The sequence below is a fragment of the Cherax quadricarinatus genome, chromosome 40 (assembly GCF_038502225.1).
Source record: "Cherax quadricarinatus isolate ZL_2023a chromosome 40, ASM3850222v1, whole genome shotgun sequence".
NCBI lineage: Eukaryota > Metazoa > Arthropoda > Malacostraca > Decapoda > Parastacidae > Cherax > Cherax quadricarinatus.
The window spans coordinates 2,957,325-2,977,206 of NC_091331.1; the positions used below are offsets into that span (position 1 = coordinate 2,957,325).

Consider the following 19,882-nt stretch of genomic DNA (forward strand, 5'->3'; position numbering starts at 1 on the left):
TAGTTGGATCGTGTAGAGACAGTCACAGAAGAGCAGAGTAATCCTTTGTTGCGCGACGTTTCCTTCAAGGATGACTTAGAAAGAGTTCATCTCTCTCTCTCTCTCTCTCTCTCTCTCTCTCTCTCTCTCTCTCTCTCTCTCTCTCTCTCTCTCTCTCTCTCTCTCTCTCTCTCTCTCCCTCTCTCTCCCTCCCTCTCTCTCCCTCTCTCTCCCTCTCTCTCCCTCTCTCTCCCTCTCTCTCCCTCTCTCTCCCTCTCTCTCCCTCTCTCTCCCTCTCTCTCTCTCTCTCCAGCTCTCTCTCTCTCCCTCTCCTCTCTTCTCTCTCTCTCTCTCGTCTCTCCTCTCTCTCTCTCTCTCTCTCTCTCACACATACACACACACACACACACACTACGGGGATTGTCCTACGAAGAAAGGTTGAAGGAAATCGGCCTGACGACACTGGAGGACAGGAGGGTCAGGGGAGACATGATAACGACATATAAAATACTGCGCGGAATAGACAAGGTGGACAAAGACGGGATGTTCCAGAGAAGGGACACAGACACAAGAGGTCACAATTGGAAGTTGAAGACTCAGATGAATCAAAGGGATGTTAGGAAGTATTTCTTCAGTCATAGAGTAGTCAGGCCGTGGAATAGCCTAGAAAGTGACGTAGTGGAGGCGGGAACCATACATAGTTTTAAGGCGAGGTATGATAGAGCTCATGAGGCAGGGAGAGAGAGGACCTAGTAGCAATCAGCGAAGAGGCGGTGCCAGGAGCTGTGACTCGACCCCTGCAACCACAAATAGGTGAGTACAAATAGGTGAGTATATACACACACACACACACACACTCGTGCTGCACGTGTGTATGTCGTGCCGAATAGGTAAAACTGGTCAGTTACCAAGAACTCATTTAAAGTCCTTGCTTTTTCGGCAAGAAGAGCGTTGTTATTTAAGCCAAATTTGCAAGTTTTACTTATATATATATATATATATATATATATATATATATATATATATATATATATATATATATATATATATATAATATATAATATATATAATATATATAGAAGCATTCTCTAGTGAGCTCAATATCTGGTTCCTGGACGATGGTACCCTAGCGGGCACAACAGAATCTCTCCTAGAGGACATCAGTAAAATTAAAGACATGGGAGAAAGCCTGGGCCTTTCTTTAAACCACACCAAATGTGAAATAGTTTCTACCAATCAACAGATGATCCAGAATATTAGCGCTTTTTTACCAGGAGCACGAGCCATTGATCCAGCCAGTAGCACTCTCCTTGGTGCTCCTCTTGGGTCCAATGCCATCGATCTGATCCTAGAAAAAAAGTCTCAGACCTCCGGACGATGGAAAGAAGGATGAAAGACATTGACACACACGATGCCTTCTACCTACTCACCAGGTGCCTGCCAATCCCAAAACTTACCTACTTTCTGAGATGCTCCCCAGCCTTCAGTAGTCCAAAACTCAAGGAATATGACTCTCTCCTTAAGACCATGCTAGAGAGTGTATTGAATCTTTCCCTTGAAGATGGACAGTGGTTGCAAGCCTCACTTCCGGTCACGCTTGGAGGGCTAGGAGTACGCAGATCCTCCCAGATTGCTCTACCTGCTTTCCTATCCTCTTCCATAGCATCAAACGAGTTGATAAGACAAATTCTTCCTGATACCCTCAGTGACTCAGCAGGAATAGAAGACCCTAGCTATGCCAGTGCCATCACTGAATGGGAGACTTGCTGCTCCAGCACCAAACCCTAGTGCAGCACTGGCTCACAAACAGTCAAGCTGGGATGGCCCGATCGCTGAAAAGGTGCTTGCCAGCATGCTCAGGGCTGCAACATCAGATAGGGAGATTGCCCGTCTCCAGGCTGTGAGCGCACCTCACTCTGGGGACTTCCTCCAAATAGTTCCCATATCGGCAATGGGAACGCGACTCGACCCTAAGACCCTCCGTATTGTAGTGGCTCTGTGCCTTGCTGCCCCAATTCACACAGAATATACGTGTATTTGTGGCGAAGCACAAGCAGACTAATACAGTCTACATGGTCTTAACTGTTCCAAAACCAAGGGCTGGCATGCAAGACACAATGAGGTCAACGACATCATTAAGAGAACCCTTGCTACAGCTGGATGCCCAGCCGAGAGGGAGCCCCGATCACTAGCAGCCAACAATACCCACAACCCAGCAAACCACCCCGACGGGATCACCGTCTGTCCTTGGAAGAATGGCAAGCTCTTAGCATGGGACTATACCTGTGTGTCCACACTGGCTGACACCTATATCCATCAAATTGTGGGGCGACAGGGAGGAGCTGCTGACCACAGGGAGGAGTACAAGATCAGCAAGTACAGGGACATAAGCCAACAGTATCAATTTGTCCCAGTGGGATCAGAGACCTTGGGATCATGGGGAAAAAATGCTACACGTTTCCTTAAAGAATTGGGTTCCAGACTCATCGACACCACCAGGGACCCAAGGGAAGCCACTTTCATGATCCAGCGCCTCAGCGTAGCCATCCACACAGATTTTGCAAAAGCATTTGACAAATGCGTTCATGGCGTAATAGCCCATAAAATACGTGCTAAAGGAATAACTGGGAAAGTGGGGAGATGGATCTTCAACTTCCTAACAAATCGAACACAAAGAGTAGTGGTCAACAGAGTTAAATCGGAGGCTGCCATAGTGAAGAGCTCTGTTCCACAAGGCACAGTACTCGCCCCCATCTTATTCCTCATCCTCATATCAGACATAGACAGAGATATACATCACAGCACCGTATCATCCTTTGCGGATGATACTAGAATCTGCATGAGGCTGTCATCTGCTGAGGACGCGGTTAACCTCCAAGAAGATATAAACAAAGTTTTCCAGTGGGCAACGGTAAACAATATGATGTTCAATGAGGACAAATTTCAACTACTCCGTTATGGAAAACTGGAGGAGATAATAACTAGAACAGAGTATACTACAGACTCTGGCCATACAATAGAACGGAAAAATAATGTAAGGGACCTGGGAGTAGTAATGTCTGAGGATCTCTCTTTCAAGGATCACAACAGTGCCACGATCGCACGTGCAAAGAAAATGATAGGATGGATAATGAGAACGTTCAAAACGAGAGATGCCTAGCCCATGATGATCTTTTTTCAAATCACTTGTTCTCTCTAGGCTGGAATACTGCTGTACATTAACATCTCCATTCAAAGCAGGTGAAATTGCAGATCTAGAGAGTGTACAGAGATCCTTTACTGCACGTATAAGTTCTGTCAAGCACCTTAACTACTAGGAACGCTTCGAAGCACTTGACTTGTACTCGTTGGAACGCAGGAGGGAGAGATATATCATAATCTACACTTGGAAAATCTTGGAAGGAATGGTCCCAAATCTGCACACAGAAATCACTCCCTACGAAAGTAAAAGACTGGGCAGACGATGCAAAATGCCCCCAATTAAAAGTAGGGGCGCCATTGGTACACTAAGGGAAAACACCATAAGTGTCCGGGGCCCATGACTGTTCAACAGCCTCCCATCAAGCATTAGGGGAATTGCCAATAAACCCCTGGCTGCCTTCAAGAGAGAGCTGGACAGATACCTAAAGTCAGTGCCGGATCAGCCGGGATGTGGCTCGTATGTTGGACTGCGTGCGGCCAGCAGTAACAGCCTAGTTGATCAGGCCCTGATCCATCGGGAGGCCTGGTCATGGACCGGGCTGCGGGGGCGTTGATCCCCGGAATAACCTCCAGGTATCCAGAAGGGAAATGCTTGCTGCATGCTTGGCTCGCGTCCAGCCTCGGAGAAGCTGGAGGAAATTCATGATCTTTGATACATTGTGCCATTGTATTCATGTTTATGTTTTTTTGCAAATGTACTCTGTTTATTAATAAATGTTCACATAGAATATCAAATATAGGGGGTGGTAGGAGAAGAAAATATTCAAACAGCTCCGGGGAGAACCTTGAGTTTTCCCTGAGGTACGTTTATTGTCTTCTCTGAGGATGAGGGTCCCCAGTCCAGCCATAGAGGTGGTACTTCCATATATATATATATATATATATATATATATATATATATATATATATATATATATATATATATATATATATATATATATATATATATATATATATATATATATATATATATATATATATATATATATATATATATATATATATATATATATATATATATATATATTATGGAAGTGAATTCAAGTATTTAAAATTCATAGGTTATAATTAGTTACAGAATAGTTGTGCCTTGTAATGACCTCTAATAGTGTTTACTTAGATATGCTATATTTAATATGTGTAGTGTAGCATATAGCCCTCTCATACACATCTTTTGGAATTTGTAGATAAGGTACAGAGGTGTAGTCTATAGAGATCGTTACGTAAAATATATATCTGCCTGACAGACATTTTTGGGGTAAAATATCCGTCAGGTTAATGGACATCTTTAATTAATAGAAGTCAGTGTGATTAACATCTTTAGGTAAAATATCATTGTGATCGACATTCTTAGATTATATATATATTCGTCAGTGTGATGGCCATCTTTATATAAAATTTACGTTTTAGTAGTTGATTACTGTGTGATGTAAAGAAGACACAAAATATATTTATCTTTGAATAATTTCATATTAATATGCTACCAGGGGACCTGGAAATTAACGAACGTCGATGAAAGGAATCCCCTCCCCGCTCTTCCTCTTAAAATTATCATTCTCTTACCATCGATGGCTGCTAATACCTGTATATCTCGTCACAGTTTTATGCTAGTGGACGGTGTGCCAGGAAAACATGTGATGGTGATTAAGTCTACGGTCACTCGTTGCCAAGTTTCACTCAGTGCTACTGAGTTTTCCTCTTAGTGTGCAGCACGTGCCTTGAGCTTCGTTGGTGGCATTCTTCTGTATTCGTTAATTGATGTTATTCTGAGCGGTTCAGCTGGCATTTAAGCTTTTAGGTCTGTCTTCCGTTCCTTTTTGGTATATTGTGATTGGTTCATACGGTATTTAGGAGTCTGTACTGGCCTTCTGTTACTCTGGAGTTGTTTTTCACCGCTGCTACAGTTTATATGTCGTGCCGAATAAGTAAAACTTGCGATTTTGGCTTAAATAGCAATGCACTTCTTGCCGAATAGGGCAAATGAAAATTTGTGTATGCAATAATTTCGCAAAATATTCTGAATCTAGCTAAAAAAATATATCTAGTTGGATTAAGCTAAATTAAATTGCTCTTGTTATAATAAGGTTAGGTAAGTTTCCTAAGATTCTTTTGGTACAAAATTATTAATTTTTATATTAACATAAATGAAAAAAATATATCTTTAAATGTATAAGAGAAAATTTTAGAAATGACTTTATTTTAAATGAGTTCTTGCTAATTGACCAGTTTTACCTATTCGGCACGTCATATATATATATATATATATATATATATATATATATATATATATATATATATATATATATATATATATATATATATATATATATATATATATATATATATATCGCGTCACAGTTCGCAGACAGGCGAAATTATTTACAAATATTATCTCAGTCCACAGCAGGATTGGATTCGAACCTTCACACTCTGCATCAAAGTACGTAATATCTTCTCCACTCGGCCAAATGTGGGCTCTGGCAGATTAATGAGGTGCCTTTTAACAATATTTTTGAAACAGGTGACAGGAAACGTTTTGCTTCTTCTGGATGGAAATTTCAAATTTTATGGCCTTTTATTTGCTGTATCAGCAGTAATACATATATGGGAGATTTGTTAGGTCTGGTCAGCACTGAAAGAGACCAAATCATTGCGATTCTTATTTACTTGCTGGTATTGTATACCATTAATATAACAATGTTACGTGTTGATGCCTTGAAATACTTCTTTTCGTTATTTTCATTTTTTTTTTAATTTTTGGGGTGGTTTGTGCTTATAAGATAGCTACGTTTTTCTTTTAGCAATAAGCTCATCATATGTTCTGTAATGTACAGTAAATCTACCAAGATACAGTAATTTTCTGAAAGAAATTAATATTATGCAATGCAATGTTAAAGGTTCGGAGGCTTGGAGCTTACTGAGCTTTCCCAAAGTAAGGACAAGGCAGAGGCTTGGAGCTTACTGAGCTTTCCCAAAGTAAGGACAAGGCAGAGGCTTGGAGCTTACTGAGCTTTCCCAAAGTAAGGACAAGGCAGAGGCTTGGAGCTTACTGAGCTTTCCCAAAGTAAGGACAAGGCAGTGTCCGTTTAATAAGTCATCCAAACCACATGAACCTGATCAGTGAACAATGCACACATCATCCAGAGTGTCACAGAGATGAGAAATTTAAATTAATTCTCTAACATGTCTAGGATTTATTTTTTTCATGGTAGACTGTTAAGTTTTTTGTTTGTTTTATGACTGTATGAAGGCATCTGTTCAGTATATGATCATATCATTTAAACTTGATGCTCTGTATTTATTAATATGAATGTTATTCCAGGTTTCTCTGTTGGATGATGACTGTGATGAGGGTGTGGATGATGGTGGAGATTTGCTGCCGGACACACCACCTACACATCCACACCCTCACACTCCACCACCCACTCCACCTGGTGCACGCGGAGTGTCTCCATCATCACCTTCAGCTAATTTCACACACCACCAAAGTGGCCCACCACATGGTCCAGGGCCTGGAGGAGGAGGTGGAGGAGATGGTGGGGGAGGTGGAGGGCTGAACACTCAGGTGGGCCATGGTGGGTTGGGTCATGGTGGATCGAATCATGCTGGGCCAAATCATGGCAGCCAGGGGCATTCGGCCCAGGGTCAGGGACGCTCCAAGTCCTTGGAGCTACACCAACAACGCTCAACAGACTCAGACAAAGAAGCTCCACTAGTTACCTCAGCCAGACATAGGGTGAGTTACTTTCAAATCTCATTTTTTCTAAGGGGAGGTTAGGGAAGATGTGTCTTCATACTTGTGAATGACTCTTGATCCAAGGGATTGGAGCTACCCTCAGCATGCTGTGAATACATATTACTTCATCTTTACAATTGGAAGATGTCCCATACAAATTTAATACTTGATTTTTAATGAATAATAATAGCTTATACATCTATTTAATACTATAATGCATAAAAAGTATTAGCAACCCAAAGCAATAGCAGTTTTATTTATATTTACAAGTTCTTCATTTTGAAACAATTAGATAATTTCTGATCCTTGATCTTTATCCGAGGAAATGGAGCTACCATCCCAATCCTCGGATGAAGCCCAATTGCTCCCATTTCCCTGGTGCTGAAGGACCCTTATGGGTTTAAAGCTTTCCCATAATAATAACTTCTGTATGAGATTAACTTCATTGAGTTCAGATCCATCAAGTGTTTAAGATTTTTCACGAAGCATTTGAAACATTTGACGAAATATTATTAGTTTGGTTGTTATGAGAACAAAGCCATTGGGATATGAAGAATAATAAATAAATGTGAAAATAGAATTGACTGAAAATCACCATTGAAGAAAATGAAATGTTTGAGAACTAAGTGATTATGGAATGTGAATGTAGCTAAGGAAAGAAGAGTGCATGCTAGTGAAAGTACCTATAATCTGCTTTCCATGAGTGATAGATGTCAACTAGTGTACTGTACAGTGGCGGCCAAAAAAATCCATACATGAACAATTTTTGGACAATAAAACGAAAAAATGCAACAAAATGTGTGTACTTGAATTTTATTTTCACTTTTTAGCTTCCAATTAGTACTTGTTCATGTTACCCTTGTTCTTTATCACCATCTGAAGTCACCTGGGCATCGAAGTGGCGAGGGTGGAGAAGAAGGAGGCATCCACATAGATCCAAAGCTTCTTCAGTGCCTCCTTCAGGTCCGTGATATTGGTGGGTCGAACTTTTGCAATCTCATTTTTCATCACATGCCAGGCATTCTCGATAGGATTTAGGTCAGAAGAATTGCCTGGCCACTCCAAAACACTGATATTATTGTCCTTGAGGAACTTTTTCACTGCTTTTGACTTATGGGCAGGGGCACCATCATGCATAAAAAAAACACATTTGTGAATGATCCAAAATGTCAACATGTGGTCCCTTAACACCTTGATATAATTAATTCCCTTCATAGTAATGTTCTTAGGAAGAAAGTACAGTCCACCTCTGCCCTTATAACCACTAAAAGCACCCCAAACCATAACACTGTCAGGGTGCTTCTCTCTTCATGGCATACTGCGGGTCATCATGGGACACACCACTGGGAAGACGGACGGTCTTAGAGCCGCTCCTGACGAGCCTGAAGGCACTCTCTTCACTGAACATCACCTTCTGCCACTGGTCTGAGGTCCAGTCCTCGTACCACTTGCAGAACTGAAGCTGTTTCTTCTTCATGGCTTCAGTTAGCATGGGCTTCTTGGCAGCATGTCGAGCAGGCATTTTCAGGTCCTTTTGCAGTCGGTGCTGAATGGTTTGCACTGTGATGTCTTTCGGGAGTGCAGGATGCTTTTTCTTGAGGTCTGCGCCTGTTATGGCAGGCGCTGATAACACTTCCCTCTTCAGGATCTTGTCTGTGCAAAGAGAAGTCTTTTTTGGAGGCCCCAGACCCCACTTTCCTAGGTGGTATGGTGTCAGGTGGGAGTGAGGCAGCTGTTTTCTTGAGGTTGTAAATTGCCATCCTAGTCACCTTCTGGTGACTAGGATGGCAATTCTGGTGACTAGGATGGTGAATGCACGAGTATTCTCTACAATTGAAAGCTTAGTTCGACCCATTCTGACGATTTGGAGCAGAGACATAGCATGGCAAAGTTCGTGGTCGAGGGACAAAATGAGCAGTGAGTAACAGCGCAACACTCCTCTTTCATCATCGAGCTCTGGAAGAGAACTGAAATGTGGGGTGGTGGGGAACGTTGGAACAAGACGGTCTCCAGTACACTAAGCCATCACAAGCTCTGGCCACTTTTCTTATGGTGGGAATTCAAGTGAAATGCATACACCAGAATCTAGTGTATAGATTTTTTTTTTGCTTTGGAAATGTATAGATTTTTTTTGTGGCCACTGTAGTGCCTATAATTTATTTTGCTGATTATATTTTTATTATTATAATTATTTGGGCACTAATTAGATAATGAGCTTTGATTTAGTTACAGTACTTTGTAATTAAATTATTGGTACCATAAAACTTTATTTTCTTTATTTTTAGCACCATGGGGGAAAGGCTAAACTCTTGCAACGAAGTCATGCCATGCAAGAGGACTCCTCTCCTCCACCAGAACTGCTGGAGTCTGCTGCACCTTCCTCGCACTGCAACACCAACAGTGGTGGAAACACCCTCACAGTATCATCAGGCGGTGGAGGCCGTAGGAGACTTAAGCATCAAGGATCTTCACAAGGATCATTTGATGGCTCCTCTCCTTGTCTCTCTAGAGGTTAGTCAAAAACCTCAAAATGTTTACAAATTTTGATTCTACAAGAAAAAAATTTAGGGGTAAAAAGTTCTGTACAACGTTTTGTTTCTTTGACATTTTCCTACAGCGATTTCCATATTGTGTATATCTTGGCTGTTAATTGTGTAAGTAGTCTAGGAAAATATTACGTAGGTGATACTAACAAATTTTGGGTAGAAAACACATGTACGCTGATCAAGACATTAAGAACTGAAGAAACCACTTACAGTAAAATTCTTTTTAATAAATATAGTAATCAGTACATATGTCTTAGCATACTATTATTTGAATAATTCAAAGCTCTTTGTATGTATAAATTCTTTTTATATTGGATTATGTAAATTATATTTCAGTATAATTCATTACATTGCAAATGAAGTATTAACTGCTCTACTATCAGTGTGTTTACAGTTTGATAATTATTGTTCATAGGATTACCAATTACTTATCATTTTGTGCCAGTTTCTAATGCTAAAATCTGTTTTGCAGGTAAACCATTTTAGTGATGAATTATTAATTGAGTAAATGTTAAGTGTAATGCAGTAATCTCAATTTTGAAAGTTACTTTGTTTATGCAATATCTTTTTAATATAATGTAATACCTTTATCAGACTCATCAATGGAGTATACAGACAGTAGTGGGGTAGATTTACAGCAGTTCATAATTCAAACTTTACACAAGAACCAAAAAGACCGTATGATGCTACTTAAGATTGAACATGAACTAGTCAGCCTTGTTAAGGATACCAAGTAAGTTGGCTTCATTTTTTCTTCTTTTAATATTATCCAAATCTTTTTTTTTTTTTTTTTTTTTTTTTTTTTTTTGCCAGAAGTATAAATTGCTGTTATTCAGAAGCACATAACTTACTTTATTGTTATATAATTGTGTGGGGAAACCATGGAAAACAATGGGTGATAAGTAAATTTCCGAAAGATAATTAATAGTTCACAAGTGTTTGTAAGTAACATTATGTAAAATTAAAGTTTTTTGTGAGACTTGATATAAGACAAAGTTATAGCATAAAATATTTTTTCAAGTTAATTCTCTATTTTTACTTAGATGATAAACATGTTTGTATTTCTTCTATCAGACGAACCCACCATAAATTTCCTCCAATGTCTTCTTACCAACGAATGCTTGTCCATCGGTGTGCTGCATTCTTTGGACTAGAGCATAATGTTGACCAAGCTGGAACTGCCGTTATTGTTAATAAGACACGAAATACCCGTCTTCCTGAGACGCGTTTCAGAGATCACTGCCGAGACGATCTTCTGGTGCCAGATGAGCCGAAGAGATCGATCCTTAAGAGGGACTCCTCATCCTTTGATGATGGGTCAAATTATAAGGTTAGTTTTTTGGTAATGGGTACTATGTGTATTTCACAGATGAAAGGTATGACTAAAAAATTGTACCATATAACCTTTTTTTTTATTTTGTCTTGGAATTACATCCATACCTTCATTTTAATCATTTCATTTTATACAATTTGTCAATTATTATTCTAATGCTAGTTCTTTACACTAAATTTTAACATATTTTCTGATTAGTGATGGTGTGCTTCTATATAAGAGATTTTGAGCCTCAAATGGTAATTAGAAAATACAGTAGAGTATTCTCTTTTGTATGACAACCAGACAAATTTTGATTGTCAATTGATTTGAATTGTTTCAGACAAAATAGGCAACCACATTGTATTGACATGGTTGCACAGACCATTCGCTTCATAATGATTTCGCTATTGATAAGCTTAACAACATTTTTAAATGAAGTCTTGCCTTTTTTAAATAAACTTGCCTTCCACTAAGGGAAAACACATTTCCCTACTCATATTTAATAAAAGTTCTTTGAATAATATTCATAAATTTTAAAGTGATATTCTTAATTAATGCTTAAGCTATACCAGTTATTGGTAGAGCAATGAGCTCAGAAGTACTAATGACATTATATCGTGATACTGAAAGAATAAAACAGTAATATTCTGTAGTCATATTATAGATTTACTTGGAAATAATAATCTTGTAATCTGTAGGAAAATTTAAGAGGTGCTGTGCATCATAGTTATTCAAAAAAGCTTAAAGTTATGGTAATACTCATCAAGAAACTACTGAATGAATATTTTTTTATGAAGTTTCATTGCATTTTATTATAGTACTACTTTCCTTATGCTGTGTAGTAGTGCATATTTTTTTAAATAATAAAAGCTATTTTGATTTTTAAATTGGACAAATAAGGACTTCTAAAGAAATCTTGTATAGTGTAAATCCCAAGCATAGCTGATAATTTTGAAAACCTTGGGAGGATGCCACTCCTGGCATTGTAAAGGTGCACAACTCATTTTTTAACCTAAGAAACAGAGACTTTAATATTGCCAATAAAACTGGTTGTGTAACAAGTGACATGGCTGATGTGTTAAAAACTAATGCAGGATTGTAGTAAGCCAATTTCTCAACCTCGGGTATACAGTGTCTTCGTTCAATTGCAGTTTAATTGAAAATCATAATATAAACATTGTTGTGGTAGTGATAGTCTATACTGTTTTAATCTGAAAACTTTTTTAGGCTTTTATAATCTTTTTGGAGTGTAGATATCTATATTTTTATTATGATATAGTACATGGAAGCTAGCCAGGTAGTCCAAGATCTCTAATTGAAAAATGCAAGTCACACTACTGTCGCTGAAGCAGTTCACCATTAACACACTGTTGGAACCTTTAACATCGTTTTCGTCCAGGATGGACAGAAACATCATATAAAGTTTCTTACAAGTTTGCAGGTTAATAGCAAATCTCTAATTGAACATTGTTTCTTAACTACTACCTGGCTGGTGAATTATTTGTCTAATGTAAATGGAAAATGTTTTGTCAGAAGTGCTGTAGCACTTTAGCACTTTCAAAATGTTTATTATACCTGTAATTTTATCTCTGTACTCATATGTTGTTACAGGCAAATTTAACAGTCTAGTGTAATTTATAGCAAACATGATGTTTTAACTCCTCCTGTATAAATTACTAAATGTAAGGAGAAGGAAAAACTTTCATTTCTTCTTCAGGTCACCCTGCCTCGGTGGGAGACGGCCAGTATTTTGAAAAAAATTATAATGTTTCTGCAGCTGAAGCAATACATATGTATCATAATTTTTTTTATAACACGTCAGCTGTTTCATAATAGTATAAAGTTTTAAAAATAAAAAAGGCTTTGTAGCATTCATATTGAAGATAAAAAATTACTTAATATGTGTAACTACAGTTTGTTGTTTCTTTGTGAATTTTTGATGGAAAGGTAGTTAGTTGCCTTTATGTATTATACTTGTGTCTATTATGCAAACCTGAGTGCAAAGATTTCCAATTTTTTTTTTTTTTTGTATTTCTACAGCATTCTCATTATGGTTTATAACTACATGGGATAAATATTTTTTTTCTGACTTGCAGTGGAATTCACATAAATTTTTCTTCATTATTTTTCTTTAGAACTTTGATAGTGATACAGTATTTCAGTTTACCACATAAATCACATTTCCAAATCTGCTGTATTTCCCAAGAATATTTTGTATTTCTTTCTGAGCTTTACTGTACTTGATTCCAAACAGCTATCATATGAAATGTAGTAGAGTAGACCCTCTGCTGTCAGTGCCTCTTCATTCCTGCTCATAAATGGATACTACTTAATTTTGGTGGGTAACTAAAAAGTTCTCAGTACCCTCCCAAAATCCTTGTAGTACGTACATAAAAGCTGATAGTATTAAATTTAAAAATATGAATGAATAATTTTATATATGAAAAAATTCATATTAGTAAAATTAGCATGCTACTATATGTACTGTTGGAGATAAAAATATTCATTTTGTAGTTTGACTTAATACGGTACGAGGCAGGAGGGAAAAGTTGTGGCAATGGAGGGATGTGGAGGTTTGAGGTTTGCTGGTGATGCTGCATATACCACAGTCTTACTTATTAAATGCATAAGAAGTTTTATTTTTACTTAAAGCTAACTCTGCTTGTTCTCTGTACATTGGAATATTGCTGTACATAAACAGCCTCCTTTTGAAACAGGCAAAATCACCGTAATGGAAAAAGTACAGAGAACCTTCTGTACCCTTATGAATTCAGTCAAGCACCTAAGTTATTGGGAGCACTCAGTCTCTTAAACTGCAACCCCTGTAACATAGACAAGAAAGATGCATCATAATTTATATCCTGGAGATTCTGAAGGAACTGGTCCCAAATCTGCACACTGAAATCACTTTACAAAAGCAAGAGACTTGGCAGATGATGCAATAACCCTTACTGAAAGCAGGGTGGCAATGAGTACACTAAGAAATAATAAGTGTAAGGGACCAAGACTTTTCAACATCTTTCATATAGTAAAAGGGAAATTACCAACAGACCCCTGACTAGAGGAAACTTGATAAGTTTCTCTTGTCAATTCCTGATCAGCTGGGATGTGGTACCTGCATTAGATTGCATATAGTAAGTGCCAACAGTGTGATTAATCAGTCCATCAACTGGAAGGTCTGGTCTGTTACTGAGCCACTAGGACAGTGATGCATGGAATTGCCTACAGGCATTCTACACATATTTATTTAATGAATGAGACTCACGAAATCGTAATGACACGATTGCAAACAAACCATACCACGGGCGGGATTTGAACCCGCGGGTTCAAATCCTGCCCGTGGTATGGTTTAATGAATGAGAACTGTTTTAAGGTGAAAGGAGGAAAAAGGTAGATAAATCAGAAAAGGAGAGGAAGGAGGAGGGATGAGAAGAAGGTAGGATGACAGTAATGAGGAATGGATATGAGGAGGAGGTTAGTGATCACTTTTTGTACCTAAAATATCCAGGCTTAAGACGGTATTTTATGAGAGTAATAAACATTGTCATCTATGGCTAGAGTTCACTCCAAAATAACCTACAGGTATGTCAGTCTTGAATGGAATAATCAGATCAAGGCTTGGAACTTGAAGGGGTAAAACATGTTTATCACAGATCACTCATGCTTTCTTATATGTGTGAATATCCTTAGGCCATGTTTGAGTTTTCTTTTGCATGCCGATTGTTGAGATAATTTCAAATGCACATTTATAATCTGCTTAAAGCTGTTATCAGTTACCAAATAATAAAAGATAGCACTCTTGATGATCAAATTACAGTGCTTATGTTCATTATAATTAAAGATAAATGTGACAAACAGTAAGGTAGGTGGTGGTAATGGTGCTTTCAAGAAGTTGTAAGGGTGACAGTGGTGGCAGTGGTGGCTGTGCTGGTGGCAGTGGTGGCTGTACTGGTGGTGGTGGTGGTTGTGTTTCAAGTATTTAGGTTGTGCATGCCTCTGTTCGCTAGTCGTAAACTCTCACTTTTAGAGACCCTTGCCTGCCTGTGATTCAGCTGGTTCTCCACCACAAAAATGTGAGGATATTTGGTCATTTATAGAGAATGGAACAAAGTAAAATGACTTGGAGAGCATATAAATCTGTAGGGAAAGGAAGGCCGGGTAGGTGTCGTGCCTAAAAGGGTTAGAGGGAGGGGGTAAATGAGGTTTTGTGGGCAAGGGGCTTGGACTTTCAGCAAGCGTGCGTGAGCATGTTAGGAGTGAATGGAGACGAATGGTTTTTTGGACCTGACGACCTGTTGGAGTGTGAGCAGGGAAGGGGTTCATGGAAACCAGTTAGCCAGTCTTGAGTCCTGGAAATGGAAGTACAATGCTTGCACTTTAACCCTTAAATGGTCCAAACGCATATATATACGTTTTTTCAACATTTGAAAGTATGTAAAAAAATTTAGATATTCTTTCTTGTTTTACATTTAAAATTATTATTTTTTATATTATCACACTGGCCGATTCCCACCAAGGCAGGGTGGCCCGAAAAAGAAAAACTTTCACCATCATTCACTCCATCACTGTCTTTCCAGAAGGGTGCTTTACACTACAGTTTTTAAACTGCAACATTAACACCCCTCCTTCAGAGTGCAGGCACTGTACTTCTCATCTCCAGGACTCAAGTCCGGCCTGCCGGTTTCCCTGAACCCCTTCATAAATGTTACTTTGCTCACACTCCAACAGCATGTCAAGTATTAAAAACCATTTGTCTCCATTCACTCCTATCAAACACGCTCACGCATGCCAGCTGGAAGTCCAAGCCCCTCGCACACAAAACCTCCTTTACCCCCTCCCTCCAACCTTTCCTAGGCCGACCCCTACCCCGCCTTCCTTCCACTACAGACTGATACACTCTTGAAATTATTCTGTTTCGCTCCATTCCCTCCACATGTCCAAACCACCTCAACAACCCTTCCTCAGCCCTCTGGACAACAGTTTTGGTAATCCCGCACCTCCTCCTAACTTCCAAACTACGAATTCTCTGCATTATATTCACACCACACATTGCTCTCAGACATGACATCTCCACTGCCTCCAGCCTTCTCCTCACTGCAACATTCATCACCCATGCTTCACACCCATGTAAGAGCGTTGGTAAAACTAGACTCTCATACATTCCCCTCTTTGCCTCCAAGGACAAAGTTCTTTGTCTCCACAGACTCTCCACAGACTCCTAAGTGCACCACTCACCCTTTTCCTCTCAACAATTCTATGATTCACCTCATCTTTCATAGACCCATCCGCTGACATGTCCACTCCCAAATATCTGAATACATTCACCTCCTCCATACTCTCTCCCTCCAATCTGATATCCAATCTTTCATCACCTAATCTTTTTGTTATCCTCATAACCTTACTCTTTCCTGTATTCACTTTCAATTTTCTTCTTTTGCACACCCTACCAAATTCATCCACCAATCTCTGCAACTTCTCTTCAGAATCTCCCAAGAGCACAGTGTCATCAGCAAAGAGCAACTGTGACAACTCCCACTTTATGTGTGATTCTTTATCTTTTAACTCCACGCCTCTTGCCAAGACCCTTGCATTTACTTCTCTTACAACCCCATCTATAAATATATTAAACAACCACGGTGACATCACACATCCTTGTCTAAGGCCTACTTTTACTGGGAAATAATTTCCCTCTTTCCTACATACTCTAACTTGAGCCTCACTATCCTCGTAAAAACTCTTCACTGCTTTCAGTAACCTACCTCCTACACCATACACCTGCAACATCTGCCACATTGCCCCCCTATCCACCCTGTCATACGCCTTTTCCAAATCCATAAATGCCACAAAGACCTCTTTAGCCTTATCTAAATACTGTTCACTTATATGTTTCATTGTAAACACCTGGTCCACACACCCCCTACCTTTCCTAAAGCCTCCTTGTTCATCTGCTATCCTATTCTCCATCTTACTCTTAATTCTTTCAATAATAACTCTACCATACACTTTGCCAGGTATACTCAACAGACTTATCCCCCTATAATTTTTGCACTCTCTTTTATCCCCTTTGCCTTTATACTATGCATGCTCTCTGCCAATCCCTAGGTACCTTACCCTCTTCCATACATTTATTAAATAATTGCACCAACCACTCCAAAACTATATCCCCACCTGCTTTTAACATTTCTATCTTTATCCCATCAATCCTGGCTGCCTTACCCCCTTTCATTTTACCTACTGCCTCATGAACTTCCCCCACACTCACAACTGGCTCTTCCTCACTCCTACAAGATGTTGTTCCTCCTTGCCCTATTCACGAAATCACAGCTTCCCTATCTTCATCAACATTTAACAATTCCTCAAAATATTCCCTCCATCTTCCCAATACCTCTAACTCTCTATTTAATAACTCTCCTCTCCTATTGTTAACTGACAAATCCATTTGTTCTCTAGGCTTTCTTAACTTGTTAATCTCACTCCAAAACTTTTTCTTATTTTCAACAAAATTTGTTGATAACATCTCACCCACTCTCTCATTTGCTCTCTTTTTACATTGCTTCACCACTCTCTTAACCTCTCTCTTTTTCTCCATATACTCTTCCCTCCTTGCATCACTTCTACTTTGTAAAAACTTCTCATATGCTAATTTTTTCTCCCTTACTACTCTCTTCACATCATCATTCCACCAATCGCTCCTCTTCCCTCCCGCACCCACTTTCCTGTAACCACAAACTTCTGCTGAACACTCTAACACTACATTTTTAAACCTACCCCATACCTCTTCGACCCCATTGTCTATGCTCTCATTAGCCCATCTATCCTCCAATAGCTGTTTATATCTTACCCTAACTGCCTCCTCTTTTAGTTTATAGACCTTCACCTCTCTCTTCCCTGATGCTTCTATTCTCCTTGTATCCCATCTACCTTTTACTCTCAGTGTAGCTACAACTAGAAAGTGATCTGATATATCTGTGGCCCCTCTATAAACATGTACATCCTGAAGTCTACTCAACAGTCTTTTATCTACCAATACATAATCCAACAAACTACTGTCATTTCGCCCTACATCATATCTTGTATACTTATTTATCCTCTTTTTCTTAAAATATGTATTACCTATAACTAAACCCCTTTCTATACAAAGTTCAATCAAAGGGCTCCCATTATCATTTACACCTGGCACCCCAAACTTACCTACCACTCCCTCTCTAAAAGTTTCTCCTACTTTAGCATTCAGGTCCCCTACCACAATTACTCTCTCACTTGGTTCAAAGGCTCCTATACATTCACTTAACATCTCCCAAAATCTCTCTCTCTCCTCTGCATTCCTCTCTTCTCCAGGTGCATACACGCTTATTATGACCCACTTCTCGCATCCAACCTTTACTTTAATCCACATAATTCTTGCATTTACACATTCATATTCTCTTTTCTCCTTCCATAACTGATCATTCAACATTACTGCTACCCCTTCCTTTGCTCTAACTCTCTCTGATACTCCAGATTTAATCCCATTTATTTCCCCCCACCGAAACTCCCCTACCCCCTTCAGCTTTGTTTCGCTTAGGGCCAGGACATCCAACTTCTTTTCATTCATAACATCAGCAATCATCTGTTTCTTGTCATCCGCACTACATCCACGCACATTTAAGCATCCCAGTTTTATAAAGTTTTTCTTCTTCTCTTTTTTAGTAAATGTCTACAGGAGAAGGGGTTACTAGCCCATTGCTCCCGGCATTTTAGTCGCCTCATACGACACGCATGGCTTACGGAGGAAAGATTCTTTTCCACTTCCCCATGGACAATATAAGAAAAAAAAGAGGAACAAGAGCTATTTAGAAAAAGGAGAAAAACCTAGATGTATGTATATATATATGCATGTGTGTGTCTGTGAAGTGTGACCAAAGTGTAAGTAGGAGTAGCAAGATATCCCTGTTATCTAGCGTGTTTATGAGACAGAAAAAGAAACCAGCAATCCTACCATCATGCAAAACAGTTACAGGTTTCTGTTTCACAGTCATCTGGCAGGACGGTAGTACTTCCCTGGGTGGTTGCTGTCTACCAACCTACTGTAAAAAAACTTTTATCTACATTTTTTTTGTTGTTATTTTTGAAAATATGTAAAAAAAACGTAGATCTACTTTTGGAGCACTACGGATTTGAACGTCGATCTGTTTGGACCGTTTAAGGGTTAATGGAGGGGTTTGGGATATTGGCAGTTTGGAGGGACGTCTAAGCTGTTGTATCTGAGCGCCTTTGCAAAGACAGTGATTATGTATGAGTGATGGTGAAAGTGTTGAATGATGATGAAAGTTTTTCTTGCCTTTTGGGTTTTTCTTTCTTTTGGGTCACCCTGCCTCAGTGGGAAATGGCTGACGTGTTAAAAAAAAAAATTGAGATTTACACTTAGCAAGAGGGAGGATCATAGAGGTTCCATAGTACTTTTTATTTTGTAAATTCACTTGTATGAATCATCTAAAGTTTTTTACATGTAACATTTTCTAACATATTCACATGCACTTATTTAACAGATTTTTTAAAAATTTAGTGATGGGACTATACCATAATTTTTGCTGATACTGATGCCCATTATTAGGTCAATACCTTTACCAATATACCATCAAAATTAGTCAACACCCACTAATACTGATACCATCAAATTTAGCTGATACCTACGATACTTGGTTTTAGACTGATACTAATACCACCAAAATTAGTTGATATCTATACTACTGCCTTATCTCTACTACTACTACTCCCACCTCTCTTGTCCCATCCCTACCAGCTGGCCTGTATATACTGGCTCCATCTCTTCTTTCTGTTAGTGTGACTTTGTAAATGGTCCAAGGCAGGCCGAAACAACATCGTAAGCCCCTCTCTCCTACGTGCCAGTTATTTGTGTATTGTTCCTGTCATGGTATTGTGCCTTTTTGTTCTTCACCATGTATACTTTTTTTTCTATTTACACATCAGGGTTCTGAATGCTGCCTGAGCATTTTTGAATCAAGGCTCTGCATTCAGAATGTTTCTTTAGCATTTTCACATCGTAAATCTGCAATACAGACGGCTCAGTCAGCATTTTCACATCGTAAATCTGCAATACAGACG

General features: G+C 39.0%; 1 protein-coding gene across 16 annotated transcripts in view; it reads left to right on the forward strand.

Annotated features, from left to right (window-relative positions):
- Nucleotides 1–19,882, forward strand: part of LOC128687353 (cAMP-regulated phosphoprotein 21) — a 369,078-nt gene that overhangs the window by 208,686 nt on the left and 140,510 nt on the right. For all 16 annotated transcript variants that reach the window (XR_011392951.1, XR_011392952.1, XM_070092616.1 and 13 more), the window contains 4 exons: nt 6,503–6,916; nt 9,202–9,427; nt 10,057–10,195; nt 10,537–10,792. Coding sequence is in view for 14 of the 16 variants with exons in the window: in XM_070092616.1 (XP_069948717.1) it covers nt 6,503–6,916; nt 9,202–9,427; nt 10,057–10,195; nt 10,537–10,792 (1,035 nt within the window). In the remaining 2 variants the exon portion in view is untranslated. The remainder of the gene's footprint in view (nt 1–6,502; nt 6,917–9,201; nt 9,428–10,056; nt 10,196–10,536; nt 10,793–19,882) is intronic.